Genomic DNA, 18,731 nt, shown 5'->3' with positions numbered 1-18,731 from the left:
TCTGTAAATACATCAAGAGACAATAGAGCTGCAGCAGATCTACCTGAGCAGCTTTAAGTGACAACTGTGAAGTTTCATGCTTCAAAACATCTTCTGCTGTGACAGCTTTTCTGTAAAAGCTGATTATCCATGGAAAACACTGTATCATTTGAAGTTCGCTGCAAACTACACCACTTTTAATAGAGGCTACCATATCCTATTTAATTCAACAATCAACTTGTACTCATGTCTACTTTTCTGTAGCTATTTTTCTAATAAATGTTTATTTTTATTTGATCTTTCTGTACTCTGCTTACCTTCTTCATACCTTCCTGTTTATCTCTTATTTTCACAAAAACCCTTCTGGGGATGGCTGTTGTAAATTAGTGTCTTCTATAAACACTACGATACTTGCATCTTAAAGCTGTGCTCAGTTATTCTATGTACATTGTAGCTGTCCAAATCAAATAAATCATGAATAATAAATGTATGTAGTCTACGGCTAAAAACAGAGTCTATAGTACAGTGTATAGTTAAAAGACTCCATTTAACCAGAGTCTATAAAATCGGGTCGAGCCATACTATAGTCTGAATTCTGAGACGCTCACATAAGTCTGTACTTCTAGGGTAGTGGTTTAATAAAATCATAGGACAGCAGGGTTGTCACAATAACAAGCTAGGGCCCATGCTGTGGTATTTAAAGCTGAGTTAATACTCATTGATAAACACTGTCTACCTTATCTCAGTCTCTCCTGACATTTCCTGGGGATGCGTTGATAATAATCATCCAGTAGAATCTGCCCTGGGTCATGCATGGATATCTTAAGAGCTATCTGCTACTTTGAAGGCTCCACGCTTTCCCGCAGAAACAGCTGGCACTCTAGTCAGAGCCCATCGGCATGCATACCAGGTGCCTGGGAACACCAGTCGGTCCCATTGAACACTATTCTAACACCAGAACGTTACATGAATCCAACACCAGAACCCATCGAACACCAATTGTTCACCAGAGCCCACTTACACCAGTCAAACACCTAGGCCCATTCAACACCAGTCCAACACCAAGTCCCATTTAACAATAGGTCCCATTTAACACCATTCAAACCCCACGTCACATGTAACATCTGTCCTACACATGGTCCCGTAACACCAGTCCAACACAAGGCCTCATGTAACACCAGTCAAACACAATCACCCATTCAACACCAGAACCCATTGAACACCAGTCCAACCCTAGGCCTCATGTAACACCAGTCAAACACAATCACCCATTCAACACCAGAATCCATTTAACACCAGTCCAACTTTAGGTCCCATGTATCACCAGTCAACCCATTCAACACCAGAACTCTCAAGAACCCATTTCAGCACATGTCCAACATTTCGCAGTCTCTCATATCTCAAGAAAGGTGTGATGTGGACCCAGCTTGACATAAAAAACACCAAAGCGATGAGTGGTGTGTGCAGTTTCATCATTCAATGTTGCTCTATTTAACCCTCTAGCATGACCCAGCGCATGGAGGCATTTAAAAGTTTCCCTTTCATCACAAATGTCCCAGTCTAGAACCCACAATTAATATGAAACATCTCAAAATAAATCATGATAGGCAGGAAAAATATAAAAATATATAAACAGAAAGTGACACATTCTACTCCGTATTTATTTTATTTTTTTATTATTATAATTCTGAATATATGAATGTACCACCAGGATGCGTGGTTCCTGTCTATGATATAGAATAATACTTTGGATAAACAGTTAGCAGTCCTTCCACCTTGTAAACACTATCTTTCTCACAAACCAAGAAACATTTCCTCTCTGCTTCCAAAAATAAATAAAGCCTTTTCTTTAGAATGAAACATTTCCGTCAATGAATTACAATGCAATTTATCAAACGTACCAAGAATAGGATTGTCCAGTTGTCTTAAAGATCTTATACTTACTGAACCAATCATCTCTTACATGGAAATATATCATCTGAATGTTGCATGGCATACAAATATAAATGTTCTCCCTCCTCGATCCAAATGTTCGTATCTGGCTCCTAATGCGTTTAAATATCATGCACGTAGTAAATGTCTCTTTAGGATTCATAGTTCTAGGAATAACACATACCCATTCTAAGAATATTATTTCTTTGTAATGTTCTATTAACTACCCTTGCTGTATAGATATAAGCTCAAGGCCATAGGATTTAAAGGAGCATTAAAACTGTGAGCGGCCACCGGAGGGCGGCGGGGAACACAGTCACACATTGGACTCAATGAAGGAGCGCTTGGGTTTGATGGGCCCGCGGTGCAGGGGGGGGGCATCTCTGTTGGCCCTCGCCTCGCTAAATTCCCTTCCTGGACCCCCGGGGACCCCCTGTTCCTGGTACGGCCCCCACTGCAGCTCACTGTTCAACATCTGGAACTCCACCAGCGACATGTTGAAGCCCTCTGCTGCTCCTCCTCCACCTCCTCCACCTCCTCCTCCTCCACCTCCTCCCCTACCAGAGGGTGTCTGGTGGGTCTGGACTCTGACCGACTTGTCCATGACGCCCATAAAGGGGCGGGGCTTCACCTCCTGCTTGGTCTTGAAGCTGCCGCTGCTCCTGGGGAGGCGTGGCGCCTCCTGCTGGCGGCCGCAGTCCGACAGGTTCCCGCCGCTAGAGGCCTGGCTGGAGCTGGAGCCCCGAGACCCCGCGGTGCCCAGGTCACGCCTCCCCTCCAGGGAGAGGCTGTCCAGCATGCTGGGTGGGTTGGTCAGGCGGTCGGAGACCCGGGAGAAGCTGGAGGAGCGGGGCTGGTAGGGGTGGTGTTGAGTAGCGTGGGAGGAGGTGGCCGGCGGGGAGAGGGGAAGATAGGAGTGGAGGAGGGGGGGCGGCGGGGAAGTGGCCGGGGGCGAGAGAGGGTGGTAGGGGTGGTGGAGGGGAGCGTTGGGAGAGGTGGCCGGGGGCGAGAGAGGGTGGTAGGGGTGTAGGAGGGTGGGGGGAGGGGAGGTGGCTGACGGGGAGAGGGGGAGGTAGGGGTCTTGGGGACAGCGAGGAGCAGAGGGATCCACATCCGGGGTTGGGGCAAGGGGGCTGATGTGAGGTCTGAGGGATGTGGGCATGTGTCGGCCCGGCAAGGGGCTGGGGGGTCCGCCCAGGGAGAGGGGCCGGCCCCCGGCCCGCCCACCAGCCCCTGTCTGGAGCGAGTGACCGGGCTGGGTCTGGCTGGACTGCTGCTCCCCGGGGCCCTCGGGCCGCCGGGGGCCGTAGGGGTTCTGGGGCCAGTACTCACCGCTCCTTTTCCCACAAGGCTGTGTCTGGCGCTGCTCCTCCTGCTGCCCCTGCTCCTCCCTCTCCTGCAGGAGTCTGTCGGTAGGGCTCTGTCTGTCCGAGCCCTCGGGCTCCGGCACTGCAGGGTGGGGGTGGGGCTGGTGGGAGGGGCTGCTCTCCAGCACGGGGCCGCAGGAGGTGGAGGAGGAGGACTTCTGGTGGAGCAGCGACTCCTCCTCCACGCGGGTCAGCAGCCGACGGATCTCCTTGTTGGAGGGGGCCAGCCGCGCGGCCTCCTTCAGGTCGTCCAGCGCCGCAGCAAAGTGTCTGCAAAGAGCAGGTCAGCTTTACATCGATGCTCCCAAAGCACGCGGCCATGTAGAAGTGAACATCTAAATGCATTCTGGGATAATTCTTCTACCCCTACCTCACACAGCCAGCGTTGTAATTGACCAAAACCACACTACGACTACTAGATCTGTCGTAGAATGGGGAAACCCAAAGCTGTTGGCTGTGGTGTGTTGGGTCATGGCCGATCTAGTCCCACGAATCAGACTTTAGAGCAGACAAGCTCAAATATGGGTGATGGGGGCGTTTCACTTTCTTCTGCAAAATAATTGTTTCGACCAATCATGGTGCCAAAGCCTGTAAACGCGTGATTGACAAACACAAAGGAGTAGGCGGGAGTAGGGGGAACATCTTTAACCTAGAGACTCTACAGGGCAGAGCGGAGGGGTAGTATGGAGGGGTAGGGGACGTGTTGGGACAGGGCTTTAGTGTAGGCGGTGTACAGCATCACAGAGGGGGTAATCTGCCCTCACCGGCTACTTCTCTTGGCTCGGGCTCGGGCGTAATAAGCCTCATAACACCACGGCTTCAGCTCCAAGGCCTTGGTGGCGAAGTCCTCAGCGATGCCAAAGTCCTTAAACAGAGAGAAGAGACTTTAAAGAGACAAGAGGCTTAAAGCACAAAGAAGAGGTGTGAAACAGACAGAAGTGTCTTGAAACGTCAGACTTAAAAAAGTGGAGGCTTAAATCAGAGGGAACATACTTAAAAAAAGGAGAGGCTTAAAACGAAGAGAAGAGCCATAAACAGACTCACAAATAGACTCACAACCGAGAGTACACATTAAACCAGATTAGAGGCTTTAAACAGAGAGAATCATCTTGAAGAGAAGAGAATTGAAACAGAGGCTTAGTACAGAAAGAAGAGGCTTAAAACATAGAGAAGAGACTTAACACAGACAGAGAAGGCTTAGGTCCTGCCTCAGCCACCTGCCTCCGCAGCAGGGTGGAACATTCACATAGTGTTTTGGATCTTAACCCTTTCTTCTCTAAACTGGAGACTTATTTCAGTAACAACTATCAAATGGTGCGGGTAACTATGTTTACGGTAATGTAAGATAAATTACCATGTTGAAATAAATAAATAAAATGTTTTGGGTTCAAACCACAGAGAAGAGGCCGAAAACATGAAGAGAACGGACTTACGTTCCTCGTTTTCCCTTGCTGTGGACATCATGGAGCACAACTCTAAACTATTCACAATTTAGCTGCAATTTTACACTTGCTACTTAGCTATTTATCATATGCTTTAATCTGAATGTCTGAGTGGTAAATTAGTCTGAGTGAACTCAGACACATGGCGAATGGGGATTGGGGGTCATATTGTTCTAGGACGTCCTCGGGAATGAACCCAGAACATTCTGACCTGGAGTTCTAACCACTACACATTCCTGCCCCAAGAATTGTTTAGATTTGTAGATATTTAGGTAACTCAAATTCAGACCCTCTTTCCATCAGCCAGCCTATGAGCCACTTGCTTAGCATGCTCGACTAGAGGAGAAAGCGGCCTATTCCTTCAGTCCAGCGGGCCTATTTATCTTCTCTTTTGTGATTCTTCTTTCTCAAGTTCATTATAACACTGTTACATTTACAAAATGTACAATATTATATTATGCAACCATGTATTCCATAATCAAATGAATCTTTTGAATGTTTTAAGAATGTAAGACTGAAGGACATATATCCGAACGTCTAGGGAAATAGTGGACTGTGATAGGGTAGCCCGCCTAGCAACAGAAGGGCAGAGTCAGCGTGGACCACTCCTTCTCTCTTAAACGATGCTGCCGAGCTATTTGGAGGGGCTGACCTTGATAGTTTAGACCCACGAGATTCCCTGGCTTAATGTTTAAACGTTGCTATCAGACTAGCGCTGTGTGCTAACATGATAAGTGGACACATGGTGTCAGGGACATGCGGATCATCTGCTGAAGATAGCAGATGGTAGGCAGGAGGAGAGGAGGAGATAGGAGGGTAGAACGAGGAGGAGGAGAGGAGTGGGAGGAGAGGAGGATAGTGGAGAGGAGAGAGAGAGAGAGAAGGAGAGGGAGGGATGACAGAGATTAATGGAGGACTGAGTGATGAATGAGTGAGGCGAGCGGGAGCAGGAGAGATGAGCGAGAGAAACGGAGGGAGAGCGATAGTCTTGTTAGGCGAACGTTTCAATCCTTCCACCTATTAATTATTCATCTCACTGACCGCCTGAAGACTCTTGGGACCCCGAGATAACTGATAGCAGCCCAATTAGGCCCTGGAGCCACCCATACGCACCCATACACACACACACACACACACACACGCACACACGCACACACACACACACACACACACACACACACACACACACACACACACACACACACACACACACACACACACACACACACACACACACACACACACACACACACACACACGCACTGTGCTATATACGAGAGACACAGCTGTATAAACAGGTCACTCCTTCTCCCAACAGGATGAACGTAGCTGAACCTCTGAACACGGCCGTTGCATCAGGGTAAGGGTGAGCTGTTGAAAATCAATACGTGCGTCCTCACATTTACATTGAGTCATTTAGATGGTAACTCCCTTTAATCAATAGCCACTTGGAAGTGCTGCCCGACCTAGTTTCTAAAAATACCTCTCCTCGCTATCCTCTATGCATCCATCTCCCCAAGGTCACCCACGTGGGTTACGGGCTCTCTCGTACCACGCGCACGCAACCAGACATGTAACCTACGTCAGGGCCTCACTCTTGTTCACACCACAGTGTACAACGCCATCATGTTGGTCCACCTCCTATGCTGGGGGAACACGGAACCGCTTCCCACCAACGCTATGGGGGTGTCATTCCTCTCGGCCGACCACAGCGTGCGATCGGTCGAGTGGCGGCGGCGCGGTCGCTACGGCGACGGGGGCTCTCACGTTGGTCTTGCGGCGGCAGCGGGACAGGTTGAGGTAGAGGGAGACCCTGAGGTCGCGCAGGGCCTTCAGCTCCTGGTCCTCCCCCGCGGTGTGGCCTGGGAAGCGCCTCAGAGCGTACTGGTAGCGCTGGGCCGCCTCCTTCATGCGACCCTTCTGAGGACGGGACGGGACGGGGGGGACGGGGGGGACGGACGGGGGGGACGGACGGGGGGGACGGGACGGGGACGACGACGTGTTACTCATAATGCTGTTGGTCCTGTTATTAATGACCTCTATTATAAATCATGTTATTTATCATGTCATTTATCATGTTATACATAATGCTATTAGTCATGTCATTAATCATGTTATTGATCATGTGAATAGTCATGTTATTCAAAGTGAAATTAATCATGTCACTCATAAACTCATAATATAATTATTCATACTTATCGTGTTATTGAGAAAAGGGATTGATCAATAACAGGGTTAACCTTGTACAACATGTTTCCCTCCTCCATGAGTTTGTGCAGCAGGATGAGCAGGATGTCTGGCTTAGAGGACGCCATCGCCCAGGTAGCATGACCTGGAATACATAGAACCAACCCACGGTCAGAGTCTCTCTCTCTCTCTCTCTCTCTCTCTCTCTCTCTCTCTCTCTCTCTGTCTCTCTCTCTCTCTCTCTCTCTCTCTCTCTCTCTCTCTCTCTCTCTCTCTCTCTCCCCCCACTCTCTTAAAGACCACCCACCTGATCGGTCGTGGGGAGCCGTTCTGTAGCCTTGGGGGGGGGGGGGGGGACAAGATAGAAGGTGTGAATGAATCGGTTTAGTCATACCGTCACATACCCTACGTACATATACCATATACAGTCTGTATATGATATACAGTATATATGATCTACAGACCGTGGCTATGATAGACAGACTGTGTACCAATAGATGAATACTGGGGTCTGGGTTCTGTCCTCCGTCTACTGTCTCGAGTGTAAACTACAGTCTTCTTCCTCAGACAACACCCCCCAGGATTAAAAAAAAGTCTGAATCTGTGGTTTAAAACTATGGTTGTTGGTTCATTGTCTTTAGTGTCATGCTAGGGTCTCTGGGCTGACTTCCCATCGTTCCTGGAGCTCTGTCAGCTACTAGCAGTCCTCCTGGCAGTGTTGCCATATTTTTCCGCCCAAACTGGCAACTCTGCCACCTGGAGCTCCGTCCACCGCGCTGTTAGCAGTGGGCGGAAGGCGCAGCTAATCGCTGAGCCTCACTCGCCCCTGGCCAACGCTCATGCGGTCATTTTTGCCCTGAATGGGACGTGTGTTTGGACTGTAGACGTGGTCACGTGAGGCAGTGTAGGACCGTGGACTGACCCAGGCAGGGTCCCATAACGCGGTGGAGAGGGGGGTACGTACCGATCTTGGAGCCTTTCTTTAGAGACGTGACCGGGGCAGGGGTGTGTCTCTCTGGAGCTCTGGAGCCACTGGTCTCCTTGTCCCCCGCGGCCCCCTGCTCCACAAGGTAGCTCACCTGGAACACAAAACCCCCGGGTGGGAATAGGCCGGAGGTGGGATGAGAAGCAGGATTAACCTACCCCCGTACAAACTACCATCTACCCCCTATCACCTATCCTATATCCCCTACAACCTACCACCTACCCCCTGCCGCCTACCATATATCACCTACCCCCAACCATCTACCACCTACCATATATCACCTACCACCTACCATATATCACCTACCCCCAACCATCTACCACCTACCATATATCACCTACCACCTACCATATATCACCTACCCCCAACCATCTACCACCTACCATATATCACCTACCCCCTGCCGCCTACCATATATCACCTACCCCCAACCATCTACCCCCTACCATATATCACCTACCATATATCACCTACCATCTACCATCTACCATCTACCACCTACCATCTACCACCTACCACCTACTATCTACCCAAAACCATCTACAACCTACCATATATATAACCAACCATCATTCTAATATCTTCCCCCCACTATCCAGCATCTCCCCCCTACCATTGACTCCTCTACTACGTACATCTCTATCGCCCCCCTCCCCCTCCCCACCTCCCCCCCCCTCCCCCTCCCCCTCCAGCTCCTCACGGTGTCGGCGTCTCCGTTCATGGCGGCGAGGTCCAGCGGCGTGCGCCCGTGTTTATCGGCGGTGTCCAGGCTGACCCCTCGGTCCACCAGCAGCTGAACGATGCCCTTGTGGCCCTTCAGGCAGGCCCAGCCCAGCCCCGTCAGGCCCCCCTGGTCCACGGAGCACACGGAGGCGCCTGGACACACACCCCAAGGACACACGCTCACTGTGGGGTTCACCATCACTGGTCAAGCCCCCTCCCACTGAAAGAACGCCTCTTCTAATACATTGAAGTTCTACAATTAATCCCAGGTGGGTTTACTGTACATGGGGACGTAGCTGTACATCCACTCTTCATATAACATGATGTAAATAGCAGATTTACTGTACATTCTGTATTTACTGTACATCAACTTCACGTAAAATTGTATAAATACCAGATTTACTGTACATTCTGACATTACAGTACATCCACTCTTCATGTAACATGATATAAATACCACAGGTATAACGTCTTATTGTATGATAATTTTTTTTTTTCTTATTTGTGAAATTATTTGAACGTTGTTTTTGTTTATAGATCTTTCGTGCTTTTTGTTTTGTGTATTTTTGATATTTGATTTTTATTGAATTTCTAAAATAAATGTAATAAATGTAATTAAATTAAATTCAATATTCCATAATCAGTGTGTTTTATAATTGCAGCGTGTGGGTGTTTCTATGCAGACTGTAGGACAGTGTTCTCCAACCATCAGACCACCACCAGTCACCATGGCGACCCCTGAGCCCACCTTCAGCCAGCAGCAGCTCCACCGTGGCCAGCTGTCCGTCAGCCGCCGCCAGCATCAGGGCCGATCGGTCCTGATGGTCGCTGGCGTTCACGTCAGCACCGCGCTTAACCAGCAGCTCACACACCTGGTTAACAAAAACAGACTAGTTAACACACCTTAAACAGCAGCTCACACACCTGGTTAACAAAAACAGACTAGTTATCACACCTTAACCAGCAGCTCACACACCTGGTTAACAAAAACAGACTAGTTAACACACCTTAACCAGCAGCTCACACACCTGGTTAACAAAAACAGACGAGTTAACACACCTTAACCAGCAGCTCACACACCTGGTTAACAAAAACAGACTAGTTAACACACCTTAACCAGCAGCTCACACACCTGGTTAACAAAAACAGACTAGTTAACACACCTTAACCAGCAGCTCACACACCTGGTGAACACACACAGACTAGTTAACACACCTTAACCAGCAGCTCACACACCTGGTGAACCCACACAGACTAGTTAACACACCTTAACCAGCAGCTCACACACCTGGTTAACAAAAACAGACTAGTTAACACGCCTTAACCAGCAGCTCACACACCTGGTTAACAAAAACAGACTAGTTAACACACCTTAACCAGCAGCTCACACACCTGGTTAACAAAAACAGACTAGTTAACACACCTTAACCAGCAGCTCACACACCTGGTTAACAAAAATAGACTAGTTAACACACCTTAACCAGCAGCACACACACCTGGTGAACCCACACAGACTAGTTAACACACCTTTAGAGGCAACGCTTACACCTTGTGGGCACACACAGACTAGTTAACACACCTGGTGGACACACGCGGACTAGTTAACACACCTTAACCAGCAGCTCACTGTGTGTGTGTGTGTGTATGTGTGCATGTTTATCTCAACCTGTGTGTGTTCGTGTTTGACCGCCAGCAGCAGGGGGGTCATTCCTTTCTGATTGGCTGTCTCTAGTTCCGCCCCTTTCTCCAGCAGGAAGACGCACATCTCTGTCCGACCTCTGGAGGCTGCCAAACTGAGCGCTGCACACAAACACACACACACACACACACACACACACACACACACACACACACACACACACACACACACACACACACACACACACATACACACACACACACACACACACACACACACACACACACACACACACACACACACACACACTCATTATATTACATTACATTAATTTAGCCAGCACTGTCCAAAGCAAATTAAAATTACGAGTGCCTTCGCCAGTGAAGTAATAAACCAAAGGAGCAAATATCCTTCACGTACATTCATTTTAGTCAAATGCTTTAAGTGAGACAATATAGAAAAAAGATAGAGAAAGTATCTGCGTCACATGGACCATGTGTTTGATACGCACACACACACACACACACACACACACACACACACACACACACACACACACACACACACACACACACACACACACACACACTACAAGTATTACACATACACTTGAAGTTCTTTTGAGAGGATTTTAAAACTTTTCAGCTGATTTAAAAGACGATTTTAGTCCTCGTCTCTGTTACTGGGCTCTGTAACAGAGAACTGTGGTCTGTGTCTAATGGGGGCTCAGATTCCCTGAGTTGGCTATTTTAGGAATTTCTGTTCTAGCGGTCATTTAGAAAAGGACCAGTAAAAGAGTAAATGAGAACAATCTTTAGGACCAATTCTCGTCGACTGAATGTTTTTATGTAGTAAACAAAGTATAAAAAGTGTTTAGATGTGACTACAGAGGAAGTGTATAAAAATAGAGCTTTAAAGGAAAAGAAGTGATACAGAAAACCGGCCAACCATCTCTCTCTGTCTCTCTCTCTCTCTCTCTCTCTCTCTCTCTCTCTCTCTCTCTCTCTCTCTCTATCTCTCGCTCTCACCTTTCATCTCCCTCTCCCTCTCTCTCTCTCTCTCTCTCTCTCTCTCTCTCTCTCTCTCTCTCTCTCTCTCTCTCTCTCTCTCTCTCTCTCTCTCTCTCTCTATCTCTCGCTCTCACCTTTCATCGCTCTCTCTCTCCCTTTATCTCTTGCCCATTTCTCTCTCTCTCTATAGCAGCCTAACAGCAGCTGTACCAGAGCTAGAACCCATCCATCAGTTAACCCTCTTCCATAACTACCATCCATCAGATAACCCTTTTAACTTACTACCCATCCATCAGATAACTCTCTACACAAACTAACAGCCATCTGATAACCCTATTAACTAGCTACCCATCATTCAGCTAACCCTCTACACTAACTACCGTCAATCAGCTAACCCTCAACACTAACTACCCATCCATGAGCTAACCCTCTACACTAACTACCCATTCATGAGTTAACCCTCTACACAAACAACCAATCCATCAGCCTGACAAGCAAGAGGCATGCCTTCATCTACCCCACATGCTTATGAAGAGCACAGAGGAAACATTATGTGTGTGTGTGTGTGTGTGTGTGTGTGTGTGTGTGTGTGTGTGTGTGTGTGTGTGTGTGTGCGTGTGTGTGTGTGTGTGTGTGTGTGTGTGTGTGTGTGTGTGTGTGTGTGTGTGTGTGTGTGTGTGTGTGTGTGTGTGTGTGTGTGTGTGTGTGTGTGTGTGTGTGTGTGTGTGTGTGTGTGTGTGTGTCTGTTAGGGTGAGAGGAATGAGAGAGAGAACCTGTTTCTCCCCAGAGTGAGTCTCGGAGCTCCATCTGCACCATCTGCTCTTCCTCCAACAATAACTGCACCACCTGATGGGGAAGACGGCGGCTCAACGCACTAATCACGTGTATGTGTACATGTGTAGACCCAGAGAACGGGCTGACAAGTGGGCTGGGATGATACTTAACAAATATGAGCCGAAATAATACATTTTATATCTAGTCTGAGGTTCTACGTCACATGATTGTGCGTGCAAATTTAACAAACCACAGTTGTTTTCAGACTTCATGAGTCATTATAAGATACTTATAGTGTAAATATATTTTATATACATTCTCATGTTTCATTTAATATTACCCAGCCTTAACGTTAATTCTCTGAATAAGAATTCAGCCCAACAATAGCAAAAACAACAGAAACTAGGTGTGTTCCAAATAAACAGGTATGTTTTTCTGAATGGGGCAGAAGTCATTCTTATTGGTCGAAAACGTTACACATCTCCGACTTGGGGTTCATCCGTACCAGGTTCGAATAAGAAAACAGGCTACACGGTGAGGCTTGTTAAGTTCCCTACGATTCAGAGCTATTCTTCACCTGATAAGAGAAGATGGATCAGATATATCCAGATGGATCCAGATAGATCATATAGATAAGAGCAGATGGATCATATGGATCAGATGGATCCAGATAGATCCAGACCACCTAGACGCAGTAGATCTCTAACCTGAGTGTGTCCAGCCCCTGAGGCCGCAGTGAGGGCCTGCTGAGCTGCCTGTTTCCTCCCGTCAACACCGGCCCCCCCACTGCTCTCCTTCTGGGGGCTGGTCTCTGCCTGGGGGCCGGTCTCTGCCGGGGGCCCCGCGGGATGCTGGGTCCCCCCGGCCTGCTGCAGCAGGATCCTGAGGACCTCAGCGTGGCCCTTCAGGGCCGCATGGACCAGAGCACACTGACCACTCTTATCAGTGTGCTGCAGCTGGAACACAAAGGAACACAAAACCACACAAAACAACCCACAACACTGGGTTTAACCAAAGTGGACGCTAGCTTCACACTGGGGTTTACACTAGGTTGACTCTGTTTACACTATGTTTGCACTAGGTTAACACTGCGTTTACACTGAGTTGATATATTGGATTTGCACTAGTATTACACTGTGTTTATTCAGTGTTTACATGGATTTACCCTAGGTTCACAACGGGTTTACACTAGGTTTACACGGGGTTTACACTGGCTTCACACTGGGTCTACACTTGGTTTACTCCGTTTACACTCTGTTTTAACTAGGTTAATGCTGTGTTTACACTGAGTTGATACTGGGTTTGCACTAGTTTTACATTGTCCTTATTCAGTGTTTACATGGATTTACCCCAGGTGCACACTGGGTTTACACTAGGTTTACACTGGGTTTACACTAGGTTTACTCTGTTTATACTTACTTAACACTAGTTAAATACTGTGGGTGCACTTTGTAACACTGTGTTGATACTGGGTGACAACTCTTCCTGCCCTCGACTAAATCAACAGCACTTCCAGCATGGTGTTAATGACAATAAGAACCAATGAAAAACTTGACTGTATTACAACAAAGGCTGTTAGTCTGTGGAACAGCTGCGATGATGAGCAGAAAAAATTGACCACTATATCAAAACCAAAAAAAATCTTCAGAAACAACATACTGAGTTGTTATGAGTTGGAGCAGTGCATTTTGGTTTTGCTATTTCTTGTTTGATGGGCTTGGTTCATCTGTTCCAATATTTTGTCATTGTTTTGTCCAAAAGCTTTGATTGGTTTTAACCTACGAGTTGAACATCATAGACACTGATTTGCACAAACTGAATATTTATTTTCTGTGAATAACTATAACAGAATAAGAGGGGGTAGGAGCAGGAACGTTTTAAACTTCTTCCTATCCCTTTTGAACTGTATTATTCGGGTTACGTGTTTGTTGCTTAATGTTTGTTGTTATCTTATTTCTTGGATTTTAGTGCTCATTATTTTGCGTCATTATAAGAGCCGAACTGACCTTTGCTCCTCTCTTGCATAGAAGGCTGACCAGGGCCCCGTGGCCTCCCGCCGCAGCCAGACAGAGGGGGGTGAGGCCTGTGTCGGTGGGCCCTTCCAAAGGAGCCCCCGTCTCCAGCAGCAGAGAGACCATCTCCAGGTGACCCAGGTGGGCGTGGACACCTAGAATGGGGGCGTGGCCATGGACCTCTGTACTCCAGGCGACGTTGGCCCCGCCCATGATCAACAGACGACTCACCTGTAGAGCGAGAGAAGATGTGTGTAGGCAGGTTGTGTGTGTGTGCGTGTGTGTGTGTGTGTGTGTGTGTGTGTGTGTGTGTGCGTGTGTGTGTGTGTGTGTGTTTGGGATGTGTGTGTGTGTACCTTGATGTTGGGGGTGTAGAGGTTCCTGAGGGAGCCTAGGGCGGCTGACAGGTTGTCTGTACTGGAGCTGACCCAGAGACCCTGAAGGAGACTGGAGGACAGACCTGACCGCTTACTGAGACCCTGGGTGGGCGAGGGAGAGGGAGAGAGAGAGAGAGAGAGAGAGAGAGAGAGAGAGAGAGAGAGAGAGAGAGAGAGAGAGAGAGAGAGAGAGAGCGAGAGAGAGAGAGAGGGAGGGGGGGGGATCGGAAGGAGGACAGAGAGGGAGGGGGGAGAGACAGTAGGGGAGGAGAAAGAGAGAGAGGTGCTTCAAAGCTTAAATCATCACCAGCCTTTCCCTATTCATCATCACCTTTCATTTGGCCGAGAAAGATTTAGCACCTGTTAGCTGGGAGGCCGTACCTTGTAGATGTGTAACCTTACCTTAAAGATGTGTGCTTTAAGAATATGAAACCTTGCATCAAAGATGTTTGCTGTGAGGATGTGATCCCTTACCTTAAAGATGTGTGCTTTTAGGATGTGATGTCCTAACTCCATCGTCTGCTGTCTGTTCAACTTCCCCTCTTGTCTAGAAAACATGAAGGCCAGCAGAGCATGGCCACTCCTACACACACACACACACACACACACACACACACACACACACACACACACACACACACACACACACACACACACACACACACACACACACACACACACACACACACACGATTGATGATAAGATAACCAGTTTGTCATGGAGGCTGAGGGATCACTTCCTGTAATATGTGAACTCTGACCTCCAGACTGACCTTGGGTCACAAAGGAAGTCGTTGCTCTCCCCGTCGGCGCGCCATACCAACCACTCCCTGAAGGAGGGGTGGCAGAGCATGCGGGTCCCGTCTCTACGCTTTACCTACACACGCGCACACACACACACACACACACACACACACACACACACACACACACACACACACACACACACACACACACACACACACACACACACACACACACACACACACACACACACACACACACACACACGTGGTAGTATGAGTGATAAGTGTGTGGTATTGAAATACGAAACAAGATATATTATTATATTATAGTAGGATAAGATATATAAAATGTATATGATAATTTTTGATATAGTCGATGATAGTTTTCTGTATGGTACTCTAATATGATATTTATATTCATTATATGTAACTCATGGTATGATATGCTATAACTATCATATATGATGATATGATGCAGGGTACCATGAAGAAGGGCTGCTCGATTATCGAAAAAATCCTATTCACGATTATTTTGGTAAATGTTAAAATCACGATTATTCAAACGATTATTTTTGAGTTTGAAAACATGATGCATTTATTCAGCATTTCTCACCAAAAAAAACCTTTTTAACTGAGGACTTTGAAATCTCCCCTTAAAATAATACACAAAATGTTCAAATGGAAAATGCGCAAATCGAGAAATAATGTACAAATATGTCTCCAGCTGTTCTCGATTATACTAGTTTGGAGATCGTTTGACCCAGAAACCTAACATCCCGATGACACCAGGATGACCGTCCGGCCCTACCATGAAGCCGTCCAGGCTCTGGAGGCGGCGCTGCAGCTCCTCCCAGCCCAGCCGGCCCTGGACGCTGCCAGCGTTCAGCGCTCTGAACATCTGCTGGTCGGAGAGCGGGTGCAGGGAGGCCAGGGCGATGCTCAGCAGGGGGGACACCTTCTCAAACTCCCCCGCCTCCGGGAAGGCAGCGCGGCACATCAGCAGGTAGACCTGGGGGTCGCAGGGGTCACAGGTCAACACCCGACTCTGACCCCGTGACTTCATGGTCACATGACCGTCCGTGTTTATCATCACCTGACCCACACTGTCATCATCGCCATGTGATGATTCGGACACCCCACTTGTCGTTCAGGATCTAGGTAACATGGTCGTCACATGACAATCAGACAACCATTTATTATTGTTGTAATGACACAGTGATATTTGACCTCCGACCTCTGACAGCAACACAGGTACTAACAGTAGTCCCTCACTTTAGGGTCAGGTGTTCTATTATAAAGTAGTATCCATATTATATTTTAAACATTATCTATATTCCAGTACCTCTGAGAGTGAGACAGGTACTACCAGTAGCTATACATATTCCAGTACCTCTGAGAGTGAGACAGGTACCACGCGGTAGTTTCCCGCCTTCAGCGCCAGGTGCTGGTGGTGGAAGAGGTCAAGGGTCAGCTGCAGGTAGAGGAGGGACCCCCCGTGGCTCCGCCCCACCAGCTGGCTGCTGAACTTGCTGAGCAGCAGGGGGTCCGGGGCGACGCCCGTCGCCGTGGTAACGTTGGCGGCCACGCGGCTGCTGTGGCTGACCCGGAAGTGGATGTAGTCGCTGAGGTCGGCGCCGAGGTCACTGCTGTCGGGCAGGATGTCCAGGGAGATGCCCGCGAAGGGGAGGGGGGTGGTGATGTCCTGTGGGGGTATAGTATCACATCAATAACATCTATATTAATGGAGGGGGCTGGTGATGTCCTGTGGGGTTATAGTATCACATCAATAACATCTATATTAATGGAGGGGGCTGGTGATGTTCTGTGGGGTTATAGTATCATATCAATAACATCTATATTAATGGAGGGGGGTGGTGATGTCCTGTGGGGTTATAGTATCACATCAATAACATCTATATTAATGGAGGGGGCTGGTGATGTCCTGTGGGGTTATAGTATCACATCAATAACATCTATATTAATGGAGGGGGGTGGTGATGTTCTGTGGGGTTATAGTATCATATCAATAACATCTATATTAATGGAGGGGGGTGGTGATGTCCTGTGGGGTTATAGTATCACATCAATAACATCTATATTAATGGAGGGGGGTGGTGATGTCCTGTGGGGTTATAGTATCACATCAATAACATCTATATTAATGGAGGGGGCTGGTGATGTCCTGTGGGGTTATAGTATCACATCAATAACATCTATATTAATGGAGGGGGTGGTGATGTTCTGTGGGGTTATAGTATCACATCAATAACATCTATATTAATGGAGGGGGGCTGGTGATGTCCTGTGGGGTTATAGTATCATATCATATCAATAACATCTATATTAAAGGTGACTTATTATACCACTAGGTGTGAGTGTGATTAGATACATCTAGGTGGACACACCCACTTGTGATGTCACTAGAGGCAGATTTTCAAAACGACTTTCAATAGCTGATCACCCTCACACCTGGTGGTATAATCTGTCACCTTTAAAGAATTGCGATATTTTATATATATAAATCATGAATCATGAATCATTCTACAGGAGGAGACAGGGGGGAGGGTGATGATGTCCTGTTCGAGGTGTGTACATAAATATAATGTAGATTATACAACATGTTATATTATACTATATTGATATCATTTATGTATCATACCATGGTATATTAGTTATAGAAATATCATCGTTTTATATAACATGGTGTATTATATAAATACAATAAATTTTATAACATGGTTATATATTGAATAAATACAATTTACATTATATAACTTGTATTATATAACATTATAATTATAAATAATATTAATATAATTAATTTATAAAACATGGTATATTATATAGTATATCTCTTGATCGATTTTATCCATCCCTGTTAGCATGTTGTATGATAATAGACATCCCTGATAACATGTTATATTATATAATGTTTTTTAGCTTTTATAGAACCGTGTATGGAACTTTTGGATCTGAACTGCCTATTTCTTACCAGGCCTACACTATAATTTGTACTTTGTTTTTAAAAGGCTTTGTTGAGGTAAATGTTTATTTCCCAATAAATCAAAATTTAATTCGCTTGAAATAGAGAGCGTGAGACAGAGAGGGGGAGACGAAAATGGAGAAGGAGAGAGGGAGATCAAAAAATAGAGAGGGAGGGTGAGAGAGCGAGAGCAAGAGAAAGGGAGAGAGAGGAAGAGAGAGGACTATTATATATTGGAGTCTGAAGTAGTACTCTGGGGAGTATTGCTGGAGCCTGTATGTGAAGAGGAACACTGAAACATTTTCATCAAACAGCAAACTGGAGCCTCACCATTTAGAGCTCCGTCATTAGTCGAACGCAAATACCCACCAAACCCCTTCGCTCTTCCTCTATGGGGTGAAACAACAGGAAGTGTCCAACAGGAAGTAGGCATACTCACCACCAGGGCAGTACGGACGGTCACCAGCATCTTGAGCCAGGGAGGGAACCTGGACGTGATGCTGGTGATGAACGAAGCGATGGTGTCCCCGTAATCAGGCTTGTGGAACTCCGCCTCATTGAGGCTGTCCACTAG

General features: G+C 47.1%; 1 protein-coding gene across 1 annotated transcript in view; it reads right to left on the bottom strand.

The window, feature by feature from the left end:
- Positions 1-1,622: 1,622 nt before the first annotated feature.
- The window catches only part of LOC132471868 (protein TANC1-like), a 37,536-nt gene continuing 20,427 nt past the window's right edge, over positions 1,623-18,731 (bottom strand). The window contains exons 11-28 of the mRNA XM_060071195.1: positions 18,597-18,731; positions 16,565-16,876; positions 15,983-16,183; positions 15,202-15,305; positions 14,903-15,011; positions 14,408-14,530; positions 14,046-14,282; positions 12,747-12,995; positions 12,039-12,111; positions 10,282-10,415; positions 9,364-9,487; positions 8,593-8,768; positions 7,872-7,986; positions 7,215-7,244; positions 6,961-7,052; positions 6,488-6,640; positions 4,043-4,143; positions 1,623-3,548 (exon numbers count right to left, since the gene is read on the bottom strand). The exon at positions 18,597-18,731 is cut by the window's right edge and continues 32 nt beyond it. Of these exons, the coding sequence (XP_059927178.1) occupies positions 2,228-3,548; positions 4,043-4,143; positions 6,488-6,640; positions 6,961-7,052; positions 7,215-7,244; positions 7,872-7,986; positions 8,593-8,768; positions 9,364-9,487; positions 10,282-10,415; positions 12,039-12,111; positions 12,747-12,995; positions 14,046-14,282; positions 14,408-14,530; positions 14,903-15,011; positions 15,202-15,305; positions 15,983-16,183; positions 16,565-16,876; positions 18,597-18,731 (3,789 nt within the window). The 3' untranslated portion in view covers positions 1,623-2,227. The remainder of the gene's footprint in view (positions 3,549-4,042; positions 4,144-6,487; positions 6,641-6,960; positions 7,053-7,214; positions 7,245-7,871; positions 7,987-8,592; positions 8,769-9,363; positions 9,488-10,281; positions 10,416-12,038; positions 12,112-12,746; positions 12,996-14,045; positions 14,283-14,407; positions 14,531-14,902; positions 15,012-15,201; positions 15,306-15,982; positions 16,184-16,564; positions 16,877-18,596) is intronic.

The sequence above is a fragment of the Gadus macrocephalus genome, chromosome 14 (genome assembly GCF_031168955.1).
Source record: "Gadus macrocephalus chromosome 14, ASM3116895v1".
Classification (NCBI taxonomy): Eukaryota; Metazoa; Chordata; class Actinopteri; order Gadiformes; family Gadidae; genus Gadus; species Gadus macrocephalus.
Note: the sequence above shows the minus strand (reverse complement) of the source record. Positions and strands in the feature narration are given on the sequence as shown.